The 20,962-nt window shown below is 47.3% G+C and overlaps 1 protein-coding gene across 5 annotated transcripts in view; it reads left to right on the forward strand.

Annotated features, from left to right (window-relative positions):
* The window catches only part of LOC117877345, a 169,465-nt gene that overhangs the window by 98,869 nt on the left and 49,634 nt on the right, over positions 1–20,962 (forward strand). For 4 of the 5 annotated variants that reach the window (XM_034770373.1, XM_034770371.1, XM_034770375.1 and 1 more), the window contains 2 exons: positions 19,849–19,922; positions 20,726–20,811. In XM_034770373.1, the coding sequence (XP_034626264.1) occupies positions 19,857–19,922; positions 20,726–20,811 (152 nt within the window). In that variant the 5' untranslated portion in view covers positions 19,849–19,856. Of the gene's footprint in view, positions 1–19,321; positions 19,364–19,848; positions 19,923–20,725; positions 20,812–20,962 lie in introns of all 5 variants that reach the window. The other variant, XM_034770376.1, reaches the window with a different exon arrangement.

Here is a 20,962-nt window from a genome sequence, read left to right on the forward strand (position 1 = left end):
GGAGGGAGGGGGAGCAGCGGCGCGCGAAACGGCCGCTCGGGATCTCCCCCTCCCTCCCAGGTTTGAGAGCCTGGGAGGGAGGGCGAGTAGTGGCGCGCGAATCAGCTGTTTCGCGCGCCGTGGCAGCAGCAGCGGAGGTGAGCTAGGGTGGCCGGGGCACATTTTTAGGGGCGGCATTCTGGCGCCGGCCATGCCGCCCCTAAAAATGTGCCAGCCCAAGCACCAGCTTGTTTTGCTGGTGCCTAGAGCCGGCCTGCCCCCAACACCTGTTGTTGGAAGCCAGAGGACTCGCTCTGCTTCACAGATTTGACAGATGCTTGTACAGAAGGTATTTCTGGAACGAATGCCCGAATCTCTGTGCAGCAGAAATAACTGTCAGAGTGTAACTGTGTCATGGACTTCCAATGTTCCAAGCACCTGCCAATTAGCAGCTGAACTTGGCTGTGCCAGCTGCTATATCCCAGGCATTTTTATGAACTCCTGCATCTCCCTTTAATATAAATAAATCATCATTTCAATGCTAGACAGAACACCAACAGTAAACGAAACCACTTCTTGCTCAACTTTCCTACTTGTGTCTTGAGCCACATCTGCTTACCTCCCTGACGAAATCTCCCTCCCGTTAACTCTGCAGAACCAACCCACTGATGGAAGAGTGAGCCGGGTTCTACTTTGACTCACAAACAACACTGCTAGCTAAATGCTATTTGCAGAATCTGAGTCACTAGTGTACAGCGTATATAAGGCAGGATGATCCCAGTTCAGATCCCAAGTGGAGTTTTCAGGGCTGGCAAGTAGAAAAATCAGCTTTTGAGTTGTAAACTGATCACATTTGAACTGCATGTCAGTGAGAGCATACATAGGAAACAGCATGGTAATGTTCTTCTTCAAGTGCTTGTTCATGTGAATTCTAATCAGGTGTGTGCGTGCCGCGTGCACAACAGCCAGAAGATTTTTCCTCTAGCAGTATCCGTAGGATTGGCTTTGGCGCCCCCTGGAGTCACGCCTTCATGGTGCCCAATATAGGGCCCTGCCAACCCGACCCTCCACCCTCAGTTCCTTCTTATCGCTGGTGATGGCTAGTTGGAACTTCCCTCGCTCTTGCTTCTGCAAGCACCTCTAGCAGTGTCCTACTGTCATTTGTATATAGTTAGTCTTAGCAGTGTTAATAGTTTCTCTAAGTTTCCATTGCGTCGGTTCCTCCCCCCATTTCGTCCCCCAACATTGGGGCATGCCTCGGTCGCCAGGGTTCAAACCGTGTGAAGTCTGCAGTACATTGATGCCAGAGAGCGATCCGCACACTTCTCTTCTGAAGTGCTTTGGCAAGAGTCACCAAAAGGACAAGTGCCGCATTTGCAAAGGGTTTCGGCTGAGGACCCTTAAGGATCGCGAGCAGAGACTCAGAATTCTCCTCATGGAGGCAGCCCTCCGCCCATAGTCCAACCCCGGGCTGAGTGCCTCCTCTGGCACCAAGGAAGGAGGCTAAGGATTCCTGGCACTGACACGGCGCCGAGGATAAGACTTCTGGTAGGCACTGGTCTTCATCCCCGGTGCTCCAGAAGAGAAAGAGGCAGGAGAGAGGGCGCTCTCCCCCTCCTAAGCCTAAGGAGCCAGCGACAGGGAGGCCTCAGCACATCCAGCATACATTGGGCCTGGCACCTTCCAGGGGCTCATCGATTCCTGCCTTGCAAGGGGTCCAGTCAAGACTGGCCCACTACTGTTCTCCGGACCATCATGGCCAGGATATTCAACTCCCCTCCACTCCAGAGACTTTTGAGGCGGCACAGGACCGTATTCACTTGACGTCACCAAGGAGGGACAAGGCACTGGTGATAACCCGGCCACCCATCCCATCTGGGGCAAGCTGACGATAATGTCAGGCCGCTCCCCATCTCTGTGGCGCCACTCCCCATCGCTGTGGCACCACTCCCCGGTGCCAGCCGCCCACGTGGAGGGACCACACCAATCTCCAAAGGCCTGGCACTGCTCATTGGCACCACCCAGTACTACTCCTCTGTGGTCTTCCTTTTCTGAGACCTTGGAGTCTGAGGTGGAGTCCTATTGGTCAGATAGGTCCAGCAGCAGGAGATCTAGATCTTGGCGACAAACTGCCAGCCTCCTTCGGCGCCATGGCCACCTCAATGACAACCACCAGCTCAGTGGCGCTTTTGGACTCCCTGGGCCTATCATCAAGCCCAGAGTCAGAACCAGCCGTTGAGATCCAGGTTGGCGTCGTTCGTGTCCGCATCCTTCCAACCCGCGCAGCAGCTGGCACCGGAGATGCCGATACCTCTGTCTGCCGCTCAGGCCTCAGTATCGGCGACCACTCTGGCCTCAGTATCGGCAACCACTCCGGCACTGGCGCCTACCCTGGCGACTGCGGCACTGGCGTTACAGCAGCCCAACCAACAACATGACCTTCTTGGGGCTAAGGGCAGTGACCAAGGCCATGTGCCGGTGCTCTTGTTGTTGTCCTCCCCAGATGAGGCCGTTGCGGGCACTTCAACAGCCCCGTTCTTGGAGGATAGCAGGGTCCTGCAACAGTTGTTGCGCAGGGTGGCCCAGAACCTGGGGATCCAGGCAGAGGATGCTGATTCCATGGTGGACATCCTCATCCCCTCAGGGCCCTCGCAATGGCGCTGCCACTCATCAAAACTGTAACGGAGGCCACAAAAACTTTGTGGCAGACACCGGCCTCTTTGCCCCCTACACCGAAGATAAATGAGACTCTCTTTCATCCCCTCAATGGGATATGAGCATCTCTATTCTCACCCTCCACCCGACTCTTTGGAGCGTCAGGGGTTTCAGGGACCCTACCCCAAAAATTGGGAGGCAAAAAAGGTGGACTTGTTCGGGAGAAATGTCTACTCCACCGGTAGTTTGCAGCTCTGCATTTCAAGCCAGCAGGCCATCATTAGTAGGTACTCCTTTAGTACCTGCAGAGCGATGGCCAATTTTGCCACGCTATTACCACCAGACAAAATTTAATGCCTTTATGGAGGAAGGCAAACTCATTTCTAGCGCCTCCTTGCAGGCAGCTCTTGATGGTGCTGACGTGGCCGCGCGAACCATGGCTACGGGGGTGGTCATGAGAAGGTCCTCTGGGCTTCCTTATGAAGTCCAACAGACCCTCCAAGACCTACCCTTTTAAGGTCAGGCCCGTTTCTCTGAAAAATCAGACAGACAGGAGACTGCACAGTTTAAAAGACTTAAGGACCACCCTCAAGTCCCTGGGCATACACACCCGCGCTACACAAAGCAGGCACTTCAGGCCGCAGCCTCCTCAGCAGTTTTACCAGCAAAACCAACAGGACGGTTCCCGAAGGAGGAATAGGGGTGGCAGAAAAAGGCTGCACCCATCCTCAGGCCAGGGCTCTGGCCATCCCAAGCCACCTTCAGGCCCCAAACCGGCCTTTTGAAGATGTGGTCGAGGACGGCGCACCAGGACAAGAACTGGATCTACCCCGCCTTACCTTTTCGTCCCGACTGTCCCCTTTCTACCATGCATGGTCCTGTATCACTTCGGACCGATGGGTGCTCTGCAGGATAGAGAGGGGATACTCCATCCAGTTCTGTGCCCTCCCGCCCTTCCACCCCCCCTTCCTTATCCCTCTTCAGAGACCTTTCTCATGAGCATCTCTTTATACAGGAGGTGCATTCGCTCCTTTCGCTAGGGACAGTGGAAGAGGTTCCTCAAGAGGAGAAGGGCAAGGGCTTCTATTCCTGGTATTTCCTAATACCGAAAGCCAAAGGTGGGCTAAGGCCCATCCTAGACCTGTGTGAACTCAACAAGTTTGTGAAGAAGCTCAAGTTCTGCCTGGTCTCCTTGGCTTACATCATCCCGTCATTGGATCCAGGAGACTGGCATGCCGCCCTCGACTTGAAGGATGCGTACTTTCACATAGCAATAACTCTGTCCCACAGAAAATACCTCAAGTTTGTTGTGAAAGGCACCCACTACCAGGTCACAGTCCTCCCATTCGGCCTGTTGGTGGCACCTCAAGTGTTCACCAAGTGCATGGCAGTCGTAGCCGTGTTCCTGCGCAAGCGGCAGGTACAGGTGTTCCCATACCTCGACGACTGGCTCATCAAGGGCTGCTTCAGATCTCAAGTGGAGGCACAAGTCAACTGCATATGAACGATGTTGGATGACCTGGGCCTCCTTCTGAACGAGGAAAAATCAACGCTGTCCCTGGTTCAGAGGATAGAGTTAATAGGGGCAGTTCAGGACCCGACACAAGCCAGGGCATACCTCCCGGAAGCCAGGTTTTGGTCCCTCAGCGACATCATACGAGGTCTCAGGCAGTTTCCCACCACCACAGGAAGGAATTGCCTGAAACTTATAGGACACATGGCCACTTGTACCTATGTGGTGCAACACGCCAGGCTCAGACTCTGGCCTGTCCAATCGTGGCTAGTCTTGGGGTGTATCAGTCAGATCGGGACAGTTTGGATAGGGTTGTGACTCTGCCTTGCCTGGTCCTCGACGCCCTCCAGTGGTGGCTTGACACACAGGTAGTATGTGCGGGAGTCCCCTTCACCAGCCCTCAGGCATCTCTCTCTCTAGTGATGGATGCGGCGGCTTGGGGCTGGGGAACACATTTGGGGGACCTCAGGACACAAGGCCTCTATTCTCAGGTAGAACTCACTCTCCACATTAATGTCAGAGAGCTGAGAGTGGTACGCCTGGTGTGCCAGACTTACCGAATCCACTTAACAGGGAGATGTGTATCAGTTATGACAGACAACACCATGGCGATGTTTTATATCAACAAACAGAGGGGTGCACACTCTTCTCCCCTGTGCCAGGAAGCCCTCATGCTGTGGGACTTCTGTGTAGAGCTTTCGATACATCTGCAGGCATCATACCTCCCTGCAGTAGAGGACCATCTCAGCAGGTAGTTCCACAGCCATGAGTGGTCCCTTCGCCTGGACGTTGCGAACTCAATCTTCCATCAGTGGGGCTTTCCCCAGATAGACCTGTTCGCCACGCGATGCAACAGGAAGTGCCAGCAGTTTTGCTCTTTCCTGAATCACAGTCTGGGTTCTATCGTGGATGCATTCCTCCTCCCATAGGGGAGACCATCTCCTTTACGGATTTCCGCCCATTCTGCTCATTCACAAGGAACTCCAAGATTCGGAGGGAATGAGTTTCGGTAATATTGATAGCTGCAGCCTGGCCCTGCCAGCACTAGTACACATTACTCTTGGAAATGTGCGTGGAAGCTCCAGTCAATTTGTCGCTCTTCCTGGACTTACTGACTCAGTACCACGGCCGCCTCCAACACCCAAACCTCGAGTCACTGCACCTCATGGCATGGAAGCTCCATGGCTGAACCCGATGTAGCTCTCTTGCTCAGACCAGGTTAGACAAGTCTTCCTTGGCAGTAGGAAGCCTTCCACCAGGGCTACCTGGCCAAGTGGAAGAGATTTTCAATCTGGTCCGCACAGCACCATTGGTCCCTGATGCTCGTCTCTGTGCCACTTATATTAGACTATCTCCTCCATCTCAAGCAGCAGGGGCTGTCCATGTTGTGAATATGGGTTCACTTATCCACCATCTCTGCCTTCCACCCAGGTGCAGAGGGCTGCTCGGTCTTTGCTAACCTTATGGTCAGCCGTTTCCTGAAAGGTCTCGACGGGCTATACCCGCAAGTCAGGCAGCCGGTCCCGGCCTGGGACCTCAATCCGGCCCTTTCCAAATTGATGGGGTCGCCCTTCGAACCACTGGCGACTTGTTCCCTGCTTTATTTGTCATACCAGGTGGTGTTTTTGGTAGCGATATCCTCAGCCTGGAGGGATTCTGAGCTCAAGGCTCTAACATCAGAGCCCCCTTACACCGTGTTCTATAAGGACAAGGTTCAGCTCTGGCCACATCGTGCTTTCCTCCCGAAGGTTGTCTCCCAGTTTCATATCAACCAGGATATCTTCCTCCCCGTGTTCTATCCTAAGCTGCACTCGAGCGGCAGGGAGCAAAGACTTCATTCATTGGACATCCGTCGAGCACTAGCCTTTTACATTGAGAGAACGAAACTGTTCTGGAAGTCCATTTAATTGTTTGTGGCCATGGCAGACAGATGAAAAGTCTTCCAGTCTCCTCTCAACGAATTTCATTGTGAATCACGTCCTGCATCCGAGAGTGCTACAACCTGGCAGGGGTGCCTGCCCCTCCGATCACTGCGCACTCCACCAGGGCGCAGGCCCCTTCAGCCGCTTTCCTGGCTCAGGTTCCTACCCAGGAAACATGCAGGGCAGCGGCATGGTCCTCCATACACCGTTTCACCGCACATCATCACAATCACCCAGCAGGCCAGAGACGACGCAATCTTGGGTAGAGCGGTACTACAATCGGTGGACAACTTCAACCCCACCTCCTGAACTTGGGCTTGTGAGTCATCTGATTGGAATGGACATGAACAAGCACTCGAAGATGAAACATTTACTCATCTTCTCATAACTGTTGCTCTTTGAGATGTGGTGTTCATGTCCATTCCAATACCCTCCCTCTTACCCCTTTGCCGGAGTCTCCAACAAAAAAGGAACTGGGCGGGGGGATCGGGTCGGCAGGGCCCTATGTTGGGCGCAACTCCAGGGGGCGTCCAGGCCGACCCTAAAGATATTGCTAGGGGAAAAATCTTCCGTCTGTCGTGCACATGGTGCAAGCACACCTGATTGGAATGAACATGAACATCACATCTCGAAGAACAACAGTTACGAGAAGGTGAGTACCGTATTTTTTAGCTTGCTACACCAGATAAAAGGAGAGAAGTAGATGATATTCCCTCAGGAGCTTTGGTTTTCTTGCTAAACATATTTTTAGTGATCCAATTGTACATAAATGAAAAATAACCAGAAAAGGGCGATTTGATCTTTGGGGAAAATAAACTGAAAAGGAAGGTACATGGAACACAGATTCTGTTTAAGCAATAATTGTTACCTAGGTGTGTACATGTAGTTTGCAATAAAAACCATACAAGGGGAATTCTATTAAAAATATAAAATACTGACCATTATTTTGGGATCATAATAGCAAGTTGTGACTTGAAGGCTAACAAAAGAATACTCTTAGGCCCTGCCTAATCTATATGTTTTTATGTGAAATTGCTTTGGATATTCTTTTAGGGCAACAGAATTGTGGGCAACATTATTTGAAATCCCAGCTCAGCTGAATTAGCAGCCTGGAAATTTTCCAGGTCATCTAGGAAAGTCGTTTGTAGAAGTGTGAAGAGTTCAAGCTACATATTGATTGCTGGATAGTATTCAGTGCAGATAAGCAGTAACATAGTTTCTATTCAAGCCTCTATTGATCTTCTGCTGAGGTCAGTTACAGCTTAATCCTTTAATTCCTTAACTCTTGATTTTGGGAGCTTGAAGTTTGGCCTCTATAATCCTATTAGGTCCTTTTTTATCTCCTTTCAATTCATGAGAAATTTTGAAAAGAAACAAGTGCATAACTTGGTTATTTCCTAACCAAAGTCATGTGCACAGCTTTGCCATAATTAATAGCAGGTAATCTTTCTGTCATTAGCTCTGATGCATTCTCTGCTTTCACTGAGCACATTCATAGCTGCTTTGGGACCTACAATACATTGCACTCTTTATAAATAAGGAAATCCCCACCCTTGGGGGAAGAGTAAGAAAATGAGAGAGGAGATCTGGGAACCAACCTTTGAGGTAAGCAAAAATATTGGGTCTTAAAATTGACATAGATATTTGGTTGCTTTTTATTTTCTAGACTTTTTCAGAGGTGGAGTACAAACTGAATGGTGCTATTTAGTTTGCAGAGTTTACAAGCTCCTCACATCACTAACAGAACTTGCAAGCTCTTTGAACAAGCCAGTGAACACTTACCGAGGTGGGGGCACAGAGCCACTCGTTTGAAGGCATGCTTGTATATTTGAAGACATTTTCCACTGCACATGTTCAGTATTCAATTTTCAAATGACTGCTTAAATCAAATCCAAAGCCAGTTTGTTTTCAATTGAAAAAAGTAGCGACTTACAACAAAAAAAAAGTGAGGTTAGAATTTTTTTTTTTTTTTACAATGGAAAAAGTGTAATTTTTTTTTTCCTGTCATTACTCAGACTAGGGAAGGAATTTTTCCTCAGACTTTCCAAGTAAAAATTGAACATCCAAATGAAATATGGAAAGTTTGTCTCAAAATTGAATATTTTGACCATTCAGCATGTCAGTTTTGTGTGTTTATATTTCAAACTGTTTTGCAGCCTGATATTGCTCAGGATCGAGCAATGACAATAGTCCACTAACAGGAATGCTATAATAAAGCACAGAAGCACTTTCCATCTGCAAAGTGCTTCAGTTATTAACCGTCTAAGCCTCACAGCACTCTTACGCGGTAGGCAAGTAGTATTGTTCCCATTGTACATATGGGGAAACTGAGATGGAGAGATTAAGTAACCCACTCAAGGCCTTAAGATGAATCATCAGAGCGAAGGTTAGAATTTGTGAGATGATGATGGCACGCAGTCACCAGGTTGTATTGTGTCCCTCTCTTGAATATTTTGCTAGGAGAAAACGAACGTATTGAGCAATAAATCAGGATTCCCCATCACGCTTAGTGTTGTATTAGGCAATGTTTATAGCAAAATGAATTATTTGATTCCCCCAACAATCTAATGTTGATAAATCCAAAGTAACGCACATTGGAAAACATAATCCCAACTATACATGTAAAATGATGGGGTCTAAATTAGCTGTTACCACTCAAGAAAGAGATCTTGGAGTCATTGTGGATAGTTCTCTAAAAACATCCACTCAATGTGCAGCAGCAGTCAAAAAAGCAAACAGAATGTTGAGAATCATTAAGAAAGGGATAGAAGTTAGGACAGAAAATATCATGTTGCTCCTATATAAATCCATGGTACGCCCACATCTTGAATATTGCATGCAGATGTGGTCGCCCCATCTCAAAAAAGAATTTGGAGTTTGAAAAGGTTCAGAAAAGGGCAATAAAAATGATTAGGGGTATGGAACAGCTTCTGTAGGAGGAGAGATTAATAAGGCTGGGACTTTTCAGCTTGGAAAAGAGATGACTAAGGAATGACATGATTGAGGTCTATAAAATCATGACTGGTGTGGAGAAAGTAAATAAGGAAGTGTTATTTATTCCTTCTCATAACACAAGAACTAGGGGTCACCCAATGAAATTAATAGGCAGCAGGTTTAAAACAAACAAAAGGAAGTCTTTTTTTCACACAATGCACAGTCGGTCTGTGGAACTCTGCCAGAGGATGTTGTGAAGGCCAAGACCATTCGAAACAGAACTAGATAAATTCATGGAGGATAGATTCATCAATGGCTATTAGCCAGGATGGGCAGGGATGGTGTCCCTAACCTCTGTTTGCCAGAAGCTGGGAATGGGCGACAGGATGAATCACTTGATGAATCACTTGATGATTACCTGTTCTGTTCATTCCCTCTGGGGCACCTGGCACTGGCCACTGACGGAAGACAGGATACTGGGCTAGATGGACCTCTGGTCTGACCCAGTATGGCCGCTCTTATGTTCTTGATGCTGATGGATCAGAAAGGTAACAAGTTACAAGACTTTTCATATTGTACCAACAGTACCACCTTCTTGCAAACAAACCTGTTTGTGCCACTGGTTTTATTAGCTGCATTTAAATTTCTTTCTCTGTATTTGGTCCTACTCACATGTTCATCATTTGAGGCTTGTAATGCTCTTCTGTGGCTTCACTTGTAGCCTGTATTAGGAGCTTATGGCACATATTTGAGCTAGCATCTGTGGATAATTGAAGGAATAAGCTGTTAGGCATGTTCCAGGCCTGTATGACAAGAAGGCAGAAGTCTGTTTCACCACCATCGCCACCACTGAGGAGTTTGTGGTTTGACATAATCAATAGCATGGCTGCAGAGAGAACTAGATTGCTTTCACAGATGATCAGGTATGTTTTGTATTCGCCCAGTCCACTTTCTGCTGCTGTCTTTATATCCACTTGTTCTTTGAGTGATGGTCCCTATGTGCATGAGTGGTGGGTGGAGCCCCACTTCGGGGAGGCTAGCCCCCGGCTCCGCCCCTTCTCCCCACGCACACGCCCCCAGTGCCGGAGCACCGAGGCCCCCTCCTCCCTGCAGCTGGAGCCCCGAGACCCCCTGTGCCTCTCCCGTTAGTTAGCTTAGTTCTCTGTGCCTCAGGGAGTTTCTCCCTGTGGATAGAGACTATTGCAAGAGGGACTATGCTAGGAGCTGTCTCCTGCCCTCTGTCAGTGACAAACACGAGTTCTGCCTTTATTGTCACCAATTGCAGTGTCTGCCAGTCTTTCTCTCCCTGAACTCATGAAGGACGAGAACTCCACTTGCAGAAGCACCTCATGGAGCAGGCTATGAGGCCCCATTTGGATCCAGTCTGGGGTAACCCCCCCTATACTGTGTCCTCAGACTGCGATCAGCACCCCTCTGGAGTAAAGGCCAAAACACTTAATCCTAAGAAACCCTTTCATGAGAGTAGAGGATATGACCACAGGCATAAATACAGATCCCCATCCAGAACTGCCTCTAAGACAAAGGATCCCTCCTCATCTCAGTCCAAGTTGGGTAAGTTCTCGCATATGGGCCCTGAGGAGTTAGGTTTGCATAAACTTCCTTTTCAAGAGGGTAAGGCATGAAGGAAGAAGGATCCAGTGGTACCAGCTCTGTCCCACAAACCAAAAGATCAGTACCCACCGATCCCATTTGGGAGTTCCAAACTGGACCCCCTTTGACAGTTCTGACACACTCCTTGTGGGATCCTCCAAATACTAGACCATTTGACAGCCCAGATCTGCTGTCCCCTCCTCAAGGGGATCGTCAGGAAGAACCGAAAACTTTACTTCATCAGAGGATATTTTGGCTTTCTCCAACCCAAAGTCTCCTCTTGGGCCTGGTCCTCCTTGGAGACATCACTACTCCTGAAGAAACCACCTTGAGGAGAAGGGGATCCTCACCTATTGCATCCACAACTTGGAGCATCCTCTCACCAGTATTGATTGTACCACCAATAGAGTGGGAGTCTATTTCATTGAGCCAATATGATGCTTCAGATGTGTATACCTTTTCTCCCTCTGAAGGAAAACAAACCCAGACAGAACGCGTGGAAAGTATTGGAACCATCCAGCTCCTTTGGGATACGGCTACCCTGACATAGAGTGCACATGTTCAATGGCAGTTCAATCTGTTCTCAACCAAAGCAGGAAGGAGTCTACTAGGCGAAGCATTTCTGGAAGCGTTTCTCCTCTTGTTATCCCGAGAATCCGCTGGGAATCCTGTTAATACCTACTAGCCCTTAAGACATTAAGCTTCTCTGGGACCACCTTGCAGCAATCAGCACCTTTCATTTTCCAGTTGATGACCAGACTATCTTTACTCATCCTGCGACGACTAGATTTCTGAAGGGACTACTTAGAACTTTCCCAACAGTGGTGAAATCCACACCACAAAGGGATCTCAGTCTCATTCTCACCAAAACTCCCTTCTAACCATTAGCCACCTATTCTATATCTCATTTCTCAATAAAAGTCACCTTCCTAATCGCTATCACATCAGCCAGGGCCACTCGTGGCAGATCTGCCCCATACCATTTCTCATAAAGAGAAGGTTTCTATTTGTCTCGACTCAAAATTCATCCCTATGGTAATTTCAGAGTTTCACATGAATCAAATCATCCACTTACTGGTATTTTTTCTGAAACCTCATGCCTTTGATCAGGAGAGAAGGGTTCACTTTCTAGATGTTTGATGGGCTCTGGCATTTTACCTACAAAGCAACTAGGAAAATACCTAGACTTTTTATCACTCTAGCAGAACGATCAAGAGGTCAAGCTCTATCTGCACAGAGACTTTCAGTGGATCTCGGGTTGCATCATCCTTTTGTTACCAACTAGCTCAAATTCCCGCCCTCACCCCTATCCCAGAAGGGGTGAGATCCCATTCCATCAGAGAGCAAGCAACCCCTGCAGCATATCTGTGAGATGTACCCTTACTAGATAGATGTAAGGTGGCTACCTGGAGCTCCATACATATCTTTACAAAAAATTACGCTTTGGTTGCAACCATATCCTGTTCGACTACTACTTACAGATCTCCCATGTGTTGAATGCACATAAAGACCATCACTTGAATAAGAAATGGAGGTTACTTACCTGCAACTGGAGTTTCTTCGAGATGTGTGGTCCCTCTCTGTATTCCATTACCCGCCCTCTGTCCCCGCTATTCCACATCATGACGAGAATTGTAGTAAGAAAAGGAACTGGAATGGCATCCGTCTGCACTGCCCTTTGTATCCTCAGATCAGAGCATGAGGAGAACTGTGTGTGAGCAGACCAATGCACACTGCTTACTAAAAAGACTCAGGTGCACGCATGTGTGGAATACACAGGGACCTCACATCTCGAAGATCCTCCAGTTACAGGTAAATAACTTCAATTTACTCAGTAGATCTTCCTCTTTCTCTCTGTTAATGTGTGGTCAGAGGCAATCAGAACAGTTTCTGATTCTTATGCATGTTGCTAACCTATGCATTTAAATCAGCGTAGAAGATATAATTCTATTGCAGTAGACAACTAGAGGTCCCGGTCTGGGACCAGGATCCCATTGTGGTCCAGTGTACCTATATAATAAAAAGATAGCCCCGGTCTCAAAGAGCTAAACTTGTGAGAAGTTTCAGTTGGAGCAGAAAATGGGGGCTGTAGGGAGGAGATGACAGTGAACACCTCTAGTAAAGATTTAGTAGCAGGTGATGTAGTAAGGTTTATTGCTCAGATTTTGCTTATACTTGGGCTTGACAGAACTCAATTTCTTTTTTGTAACTTTGATGGATAATATCAATGTTTATTTTTAAGCATTTTTTCAGTTTTTATTGATTTTAAATTTTCACAGCTATGGGAAATTATGCGGGAGACACAATTATTTAATGACAGTAGACATTGAGAAAAGCTTTATACATTGTTAAAATACATTGTCAATATAACATCAAAATATACAAAATAAATATCTTTAAATCCACAAATCATACATGTTTTTACTACTCATTTGCCAGTCAGTTTGTAAGAAGTCTAATTCAAAGATCTAAATCCCTGGATTTTGACTCTAGTAAGTTCTCATGCAGCATTTTTCTTTCTTTACCTATCTGTAAATTTCTGTTATTGCTGGAAATACTTTTTCATTGGTTTGTGTGTGTACAGTGATATTGATGTTTGTTAACATTTACAGATAAAAAGCTAATGCTTCCAAGGCTACTCTTACTACAGTATCTGCTGTAACTGGGAAAATATATGAACAAAATACATTTTTCAATGGAGAATTCTTGTTTTATTGTGTCTGTTTACCACTTCAGTAATGCACCTCCCCCCCATCATTAGTGGGAATTAACAAGATTCTTCCATTGGCCTTTATATTTACCTTTTTAGGAGTCTGTGTACATGTATTTTAAGCAGTGTAATCCCCATGTTGTGCTGGCAAAAAAACATGCACACCAGGAGGATTGTTTAATATGTTTGTATATTTACTTTGTAATTGTAGCTCATTGAAACAAAAAGGAAAAAAAAACTAACGCTTTGCAATTTTGCTAAGCAGCTGTAATACAAAAGTTAAATCCCTTCAGTATTCAGACATTTACAATCAATCTTTTGTTGCTGCCTCAAACATTTTAAGGTTTTATTTTCCTCATAAACTAAGCTGAACTACTGAATAAACTTTGTAATGTCTTTTAAAATGTGAATACTGGGCCTAATGGATGGTTAACGTTCATGCACTTAGTATCACTTGCAATCATTTGTGTTTGCCAGCAGCTTTCAAAATGCGGAATCTGATGTGAAGGATGGACCTTTTTAAGGCCTTGGTCTGGAACTGACGTTGTATTGGCAATGAGCAGTTTGTAATTAAGTATGGTTCAGTAACCTGAGACATTATCTCTTAATGATGCTTGAAGGCCCAAAAGAGGGTAAACAGGCTGAATATCAGAATGTGGTTAAGGCTTTGCTCACCACATCTCCTCCCGCTGTGAGAGGTTATGCAAGGAAAGTCAGGTTCTTCAAATTATCCCAGTTCAACAACTCTGGGCTGAGCAGGCACTGCAGGGTTCTGATAACTTCAGTAGCATGCTGTGCTGAGGCTGCTTATGGTGTTTGCATAGTGGGGCCATAACAGAGTACCTCCTGCAGGCAGCATCCGGGGAGGGAAAAACTCCCTGCAGGGAGACTAGGAGAGGGGGAAATACAACCTTTCCAGTGGAAACCTATGAAGAGAGAGTATGAGGGGGTAGCTGTGCATGAAAGCTTATGCTCCAATACAGCTGTTAGTCTTAAAGGTGCCACAGGACCCTCTGTTGCTTTTTATGAAGAGAGACTAATTTCTGTGTGGATTGAAAGGTGCTCTTTGGGTTGCTGTTGTATTTTCTTTCAGTGGGAGAATAAAACCCTCTGCTTTAGCCACTTTCTTTAAGGAGAGAATAGAACGGCGTCCAGTGTTGCACTTTGGAGGGGCTCGGATGTAAAATGGAGACATCCCATATTAACCCTGTGTCTGCCGTGCACAGGAGGGTTCCACAAGGAGCTTTCCCAGCTACTGGACAGAGGAATAAAACTGCACTACTCCATCTCATTTTTGCAAGTACCAGTTTTCTTTAGCAGCTGTCCCCATTCCTTAGCATGTTAGTGATGCCAGTGATTGTCTGTTAATTCCTGTTCAAGTTAGTATATGCGCTTTGGGAAATTGCTCTTAAAGGTCTAGTCTCCTTAATCGGTGTGTGTGGCTCCCATTAACTTTAATAATAGTTTCATATGCAGGTGGAGAATAGTGTAGCATGTGTATGTATCTGTTAAATGGAGGAGGTCACATTTTAGCTTTCCTCATGTAGGAACAGATGTTTGTTATTAAGTTGTTACTTTCGAACCCTCTTTCAAGGGGCTTTTCCAAGTCAATTCCATTAGGGCTTTTCACATGCTCCAGAGAATCCCTTTTAAAATCCTACAAGAAAGAGCTGAGAGCAGTTTGCTTTTAAGGCTTCTGCATTAATAGCAACTATTAGTGTTGTTTAGTTTATGGATATACTGGTTAGAGCTTTAAGTGATAGGTCACAATTCAATGTGTAGCAGCGGGAGAGAATTGTTGTTTGACTTCCGTAGCTTTTATATTTTTCCTGACTCTGCTGAATCCATTTAGAGCACAGAGAACAGATTCCCCCCCCCCTTTAAACAAACTATTGAAAGGTTTTGTGACGCTTTGGTTTTTTAATTTTCTCACGTTAAGCCACCTGTGAAATAATTGCACTGGATTTCTGCTCTTGAAATGCCACCAGTTTTAGCTGTATATATTGGTCTGGAGAAATCTGCTTATCCGGTTAAATCTGAAATACCTAGTCATAGGTGTTACTGCTCAAACTGGAAAGCATGTTGCACTATCTGTAGTTGGTATGAATTATAGATTCTAATACTAAGGCCTTGTCTGCATTACAAAATGAAGTCAATCTAAGTCAACGTACAGCCGCTGCAGCAATTACTGTGGTGGTTCATGTCCACGCTACACCACCTCTGTTGGTGATGCGTGTCCTCACCAGGAGCACTTCCACCAACTTAACTGTGTGGGGCATTGACAGCCAGAGGCCCCTTCGCAACCGCCAGGGGCTGACAGCTTGGGCTATAAGTCCTGTGGTGGCTGGGTTCTAGCTGTGAGTCCCGAGGTGGGGTAGACAGCCAACAGGCGATGTAAGTAACACAGTGGCAACACCAGCGGTGGGCAAACTACGGCCCACGGGCCACATCTGGCTTGCCAGCCCATTTAATCTGGCCCTCGAGCTCCCACTGGGGAGCGGGGTTGGGGACTGCTCCGTGCGTGCGTGCAGCGGCTCTGCGCGGCTCCTGGAAGCAGCAGCATGTCCTCCCTCCGGCACCTATGCGTAGGAACAGCCAGGGGGCTCGGCATGCTGCCCCTGCCCCAAGCGCTGCCCCCACAGCTCCCATTGGCCGGGAACTGTGGTCAATGGGAGCTGCAGGGTCGGCGCTTGTGGAGGGGCAGCGTGCAGAGCCTCCTGGCCTTGCCTCCATGTAGGAGCCAGAGGGGGGACATGCCGCTGCTTCCGGGAGCTGCTTGTGGTAAGCGCCGCCTAGAGCCTGCATCCCATAGCCCCTCCCGTGCCCCAACCCACTGCTCCAGCCCTGATCCCCCTCCCTCCATCCAAACCCATCAGTCCCAACCTTGAGCATCCTCCTATACCCCAAGCCCCTCATCCCCAGCCCCATCCCAGAGCCCACACCCCCAGCCAGAGCCCTCACCCCCTCCTGCACCCCAACCCCAATTTTGTGAGCATTCATGGCCCGCCATACAATTTCCATACCCAGATGTGGCCCTCGGGCCAAAAAGTTTGTCCACCCATAGTCTACACAGACACTGTGTTGCCTTAACTACGCTGACCTAAGCGGTACGCCTCTCATGGAGGTGAAGTTATTAGTAAGGCTTCGATTTTATCACTGAGGCTGTGGAAGTCACGGAAACCGTGACTTCCGAAGACCTCAGTGAATTTAGCCCACAGGTGGCTTGGAGCTGCAGGATCCCAGGGCAGCCAGGAGCTGCAGGGTACCCCTGCCACCCAAGGCAGTGGGGCCTCCAAGCTCCGAGATGGTGGGGGTACCCCACACCTCCTGGCTGCCACAGGCTGTGGGGGACCCCCGCAGCTCCCAACTGCTGCATGCGGCGGGGGGAGGCCTCCTAGTAGCTGACAGTGAGGGGGACCCTGCAGCTCCTGGCTGGCCCCTGCAGCTTCCAGCCTCTGGTGGTGGGGGACCCCACAGCTCAGAGCTGAGGGGGATCCTGGAGCTCTGAGCCCCTATGGGTGGTGGGGGCCCCCAGAGCTCCCAGCCAGGCTCCTGCAGATGCCTAGCAGCTCCCCATTTTGTGATGGATATTTTTCATAAAAGTTGGACAGGTCACGGGCTTCCGTGCATTTTTCTTTATTGCCCGTGACTTTTACTAAAAATAACCGTGAAAAATATCTTAGCCTTAGTTATTAAGTCAGTGTAGTGGGCAACTTACATCGGCGGGAGCAACGTTGTAGTATAGATACCGACAGATCGACGTAAGGCAGCTTACGTCAACCTAACTCATAAGTAAAAAAGGATGCTTAACTCTGGAGTGGGCTGAAGATTTTATCTCCTTACAAATCACTGTGGAATGGTCAGCAAGTCAGTTGCATTTAACCCAGTAATTGTGCACATAGATAGCTTCAACAGATGAGGTACCTCCTTGTAAATTATTCCATTGCAACCATTGGTCTCTTCCAGTTTTGGGCCTAATACTGCCATCCTTCTTTCCATGAGTAGTCCCACTGAGTAAAATTTTCAAAAGTGATTAAGTCCTATTGCTTTGCAATGGAACTTAGAAGCCTAAGTAACTGAAGCCTATTGGATAATTTTACCTATTGACTATTGGCTACAGGATCCGGCCTCATATTTGTAACTTATCCTAAAGATGCCCTTTATAGTTTGGTTGCCTGGTTAACAACGGTTCACTTTCTTATCGACTTTGCAGCAGAGGTGAAATGACATGAAAAAAGCTTGGAGGGGTCTAGAGTGAGAATGCAGTAGACTTGTGCCCCCTCATTGCAGCTGGGGAAATTGTGAGGGAACGTATCCCCTGCAGCGACTGCATCTGTGCTTTGCAGCCCTGCAGCTGAGAATTGGAACAGTTTGTGGTCTATGGCAACCCACAGAGGTGTTGCTTTGTTGCAATGAAATACTCTGGTAAAACTGTACAAAGGTGTTAGTTTTCCAACTTTCCTATCTTAGGTGTTAGGTAAATATTACATCAGCTAGAGTGTAAAGCATGTGTCATTTATGCTAGATTAGACAAATCTGGAGAGTACAGTAACTCCTCACTTAACGTTGTAGTTATGTTCCTGAAAAATGCAACTTTAAGTGAAACGATGTTAAACTAATTCAATTTTCCCATAAGATTTAATGTAAATGCGGGGGGTTAGGTTCCAAGGAAATTTTTTTGGGGGCAGACAAAAGGCATTATATACTCTACAGTACTGTACTATGGTGGGGAGGTGCCCCTGGCTTACCCCTGGGGCTCAGGGCTGGGGGTGCAGTGTCTGGGAGGGAGTTAGGGTGCGGGAGGGGGCTCAGGGCTGGGGCAGGCAGGAGGTGCAGAGCACTTACCTGGGGCAGCTCCTGTTTGGTGCAGGGGGTGTGCAGGTGGCTCTGTGCAGCACGACACCACCCCCATAGCTGTGATTCTGGGAGCTGCCCCCCCTACCCCCTGGCAGGCAGGGCCACCTGGAACACAGGGGCTTTAGGGGCTGCAGGGCCCTGGGTTAAGGGGACCCCGGGGCCCTGGCCTGCAGCTCTAAAGCCCCTTTCAGAATGTGGCCCTGCGAGCATGGGCCGGAGGACTCAGGAGGAACAGGGGCAGCCGCGCAGCCAGCGGCCGGAGAGAAGCAGCGCTTTCCCCTTCAAAGTGCCTCTTCTCTCCGGCCGGCTGGCCCTGCCCTTCCCCGTTTGCTCGCTCCCTCCCTACCTCCCTCCCAGAAAGTCCTGAGCGCCACCAAACAGCTGTGGGAAGTGCTGGGAGAGAGGGAAGAAGGGAGAGGGAGGAGGCAGAGAAGAGGAACTTATGCAATGCTTCCTTGTAAAGTGAGCCAAACAACGTTATAAGGGTGCATTGCACAACTTTAAACGAGTATGTTCCCTAATGGAGCAGCGACGTAACTTCGAAACAACATTAAGCGGGAGGACGTTAAATGAGGAGTTACTGTATACTGAAGAGAGCAATTTTGTATTAGTGTGATGAGGGAGGAAGATGATTTAATGGGTCCTCTCTCAATTCTATTCTCTGCAATAGACAGTAAAACCCACAATTTTTCTGTCATTTTCTTCCCCTAGCCTTCTTTTCCACAGTAGATCATATTGTCAATGCCTATCCTTGACGTTCAGGTTTCTTCAGACTGCATCAAATGTTGACATTGGTCCAGCATGGACTGTAGAGCACAGGTATCTAGGAGACTGCCAGTGCTAGTTTGGAAATATGCTGTGGTTTGATTGGAAGGCCGTTTGCATCAGCGAGGGTTTGTATGGGGAAGGGGGTAAAAAATTGAAATGATATATGATAAATTGGAAGTTGTCTTGCTAGTATGTACATACATGTGTGGCATGACCATGTTCTGTTACTTCGGCTGAACTATTTAATCATTTTATATGGACGTTCAATACAGTAGTTCACTGTACAGTTACTGACTTGCTGCATCCTGATTTGTTTACAGTAATAACTTTACTTATTAAAGTTTTTTTTTCTGATTTTTCTTTGACCTACAGACTGCCTTCAGATATACATGTGGAGCTCTCCATGACTTCTGTGTACGTATCTGAGGGAAGAATTTGGCATTTCATTTTTATCAGAATAAATGCTCAGCCATTTAGCAATCCAGCTGGCATGCAGTTTGGTATAATGTAAGAGCTGTGCTGTAGCAGGACTGCTTAATAATTTTAAAGTATCCCCATTAAAAACTTGATTTTAGTACAGGCATGTGCACATACTGAACAAATATACAGTGTCTGCTCCTGCAGTCCTTCATGTAGACAAAACTTTCACTTACTTAAATACAACTGTTTGCCCAGGCAAAGACTGTAGAATTGGCAGATATGCTCTATGTGTGTGAGTACCACACACACACTTTGTACTTTCAGCTTTTCATTCTCAGTCTAATTTTAGCCCTGGGATAAAGCTGGAAGTTGAAGTTGTGAGCGCAGCTTTTTCTATTAGCACTTTCCCAAAATATTCCTTTGGCTGCATACATATTTGCTTATTATCGCCTTTTCTCTTTTCCCTTTATACCTTACAGCTTCTGACATGAAGAAAGATATAGAGACCTTAATAGCAGAGGAAAGAGCAGAGATCATCGCCAAGTATGAAAAGGTACCGACCTCATTTTTCCTCCATTAATCTGCTTACCAGGCATGGGACTCCTGGTAGCTAAGCTATCTGGGGAAAGCAGGAACGTGTCATACAGGGCGTGATGTCTTCATTCAAACCTCATGCCAGTAACAAACGATACAAACACAATCTTTTTTTCTGCCTGCAGAACTTTTTAAGGGTACAGGTGACGTGACAGTATGTATTTAGTCGTCCGTGATGGGTTTTCGGCAGATAGGCTCAGGCAGGGGCCTATGTCAGGTATATAAATACAGGTTCTGCCTATTCTACCTGAACAAGGTCAAAATATTTGGCCTATGGTAAGTACTCAGGCTATGGAACCAAAGTGGAGAGCTTTCATCACCAGTCCATTTTTCCCTTTCACTCTGGTCTCCCAGTTTTTTCTCATTCAGACCTCATCATTTGGCACATGCCACAAATCCTGTGACCAAGAAAGTGACAGTCTCAGCACAGAGAGTGAATGGTCTTGAAGACTGAATTAAAACTAATATATTCCTCTTGCCTTCTGTATCACCTTACAGACAGGAATGGAATAAGCCCCATACCACCCCAAAGATGGTCTTCCTAGTTCAGGGTTGACACATAGCAGCAGGACAGTATGGAGGGAAGTCTGCATGGGAGAGGCCTGTGCCTCATCAAATCTGTAGACTGAGTGGATTTTAATCACCAGGGCTCTCAGTCCAGTACCAGCTTCTGAGTGCTCAGGACAAACATGTGCACATGCTGATAGCCACACACTTGTGTTTCCTCCAGTCATGACTCTTGTGTCTCCTTTTGCTTTGTAGGGAAGGCAGGAAGGAGCTCATATTGACCCATGGGAAGATGCTGACTTCACCCTGTATAAAGTCACAGACAGATTTGGATTTCTGCAGTAAGTTGCTCGTTTCTTCTCCCAGACACCCTTCAATGAAATAGATGTGGTGCCGTCATACACTCCGTGCAGGAGGATGTCCTGTAACAGCTCCAGCAACCTCAGTGCAGGCTGCTGTATGAATTTATTTGATCAAACCCAAATGTCTAGA

The sequence above is a fragment of the Trachemys scripta genome, chromosome 4 (assembly GCF_013100865.1).
Source record: "Trachemys scripta elegans isolate TJP31775 chromosome 4, CAS_Tse_1.0, whole genome shotgun sequence".
Classification (NCBI taxonomy): Eukaryota; Metazoa; Chordata; order Testudines; family Emydidae; genus Trachemys; species Trachemys scripta.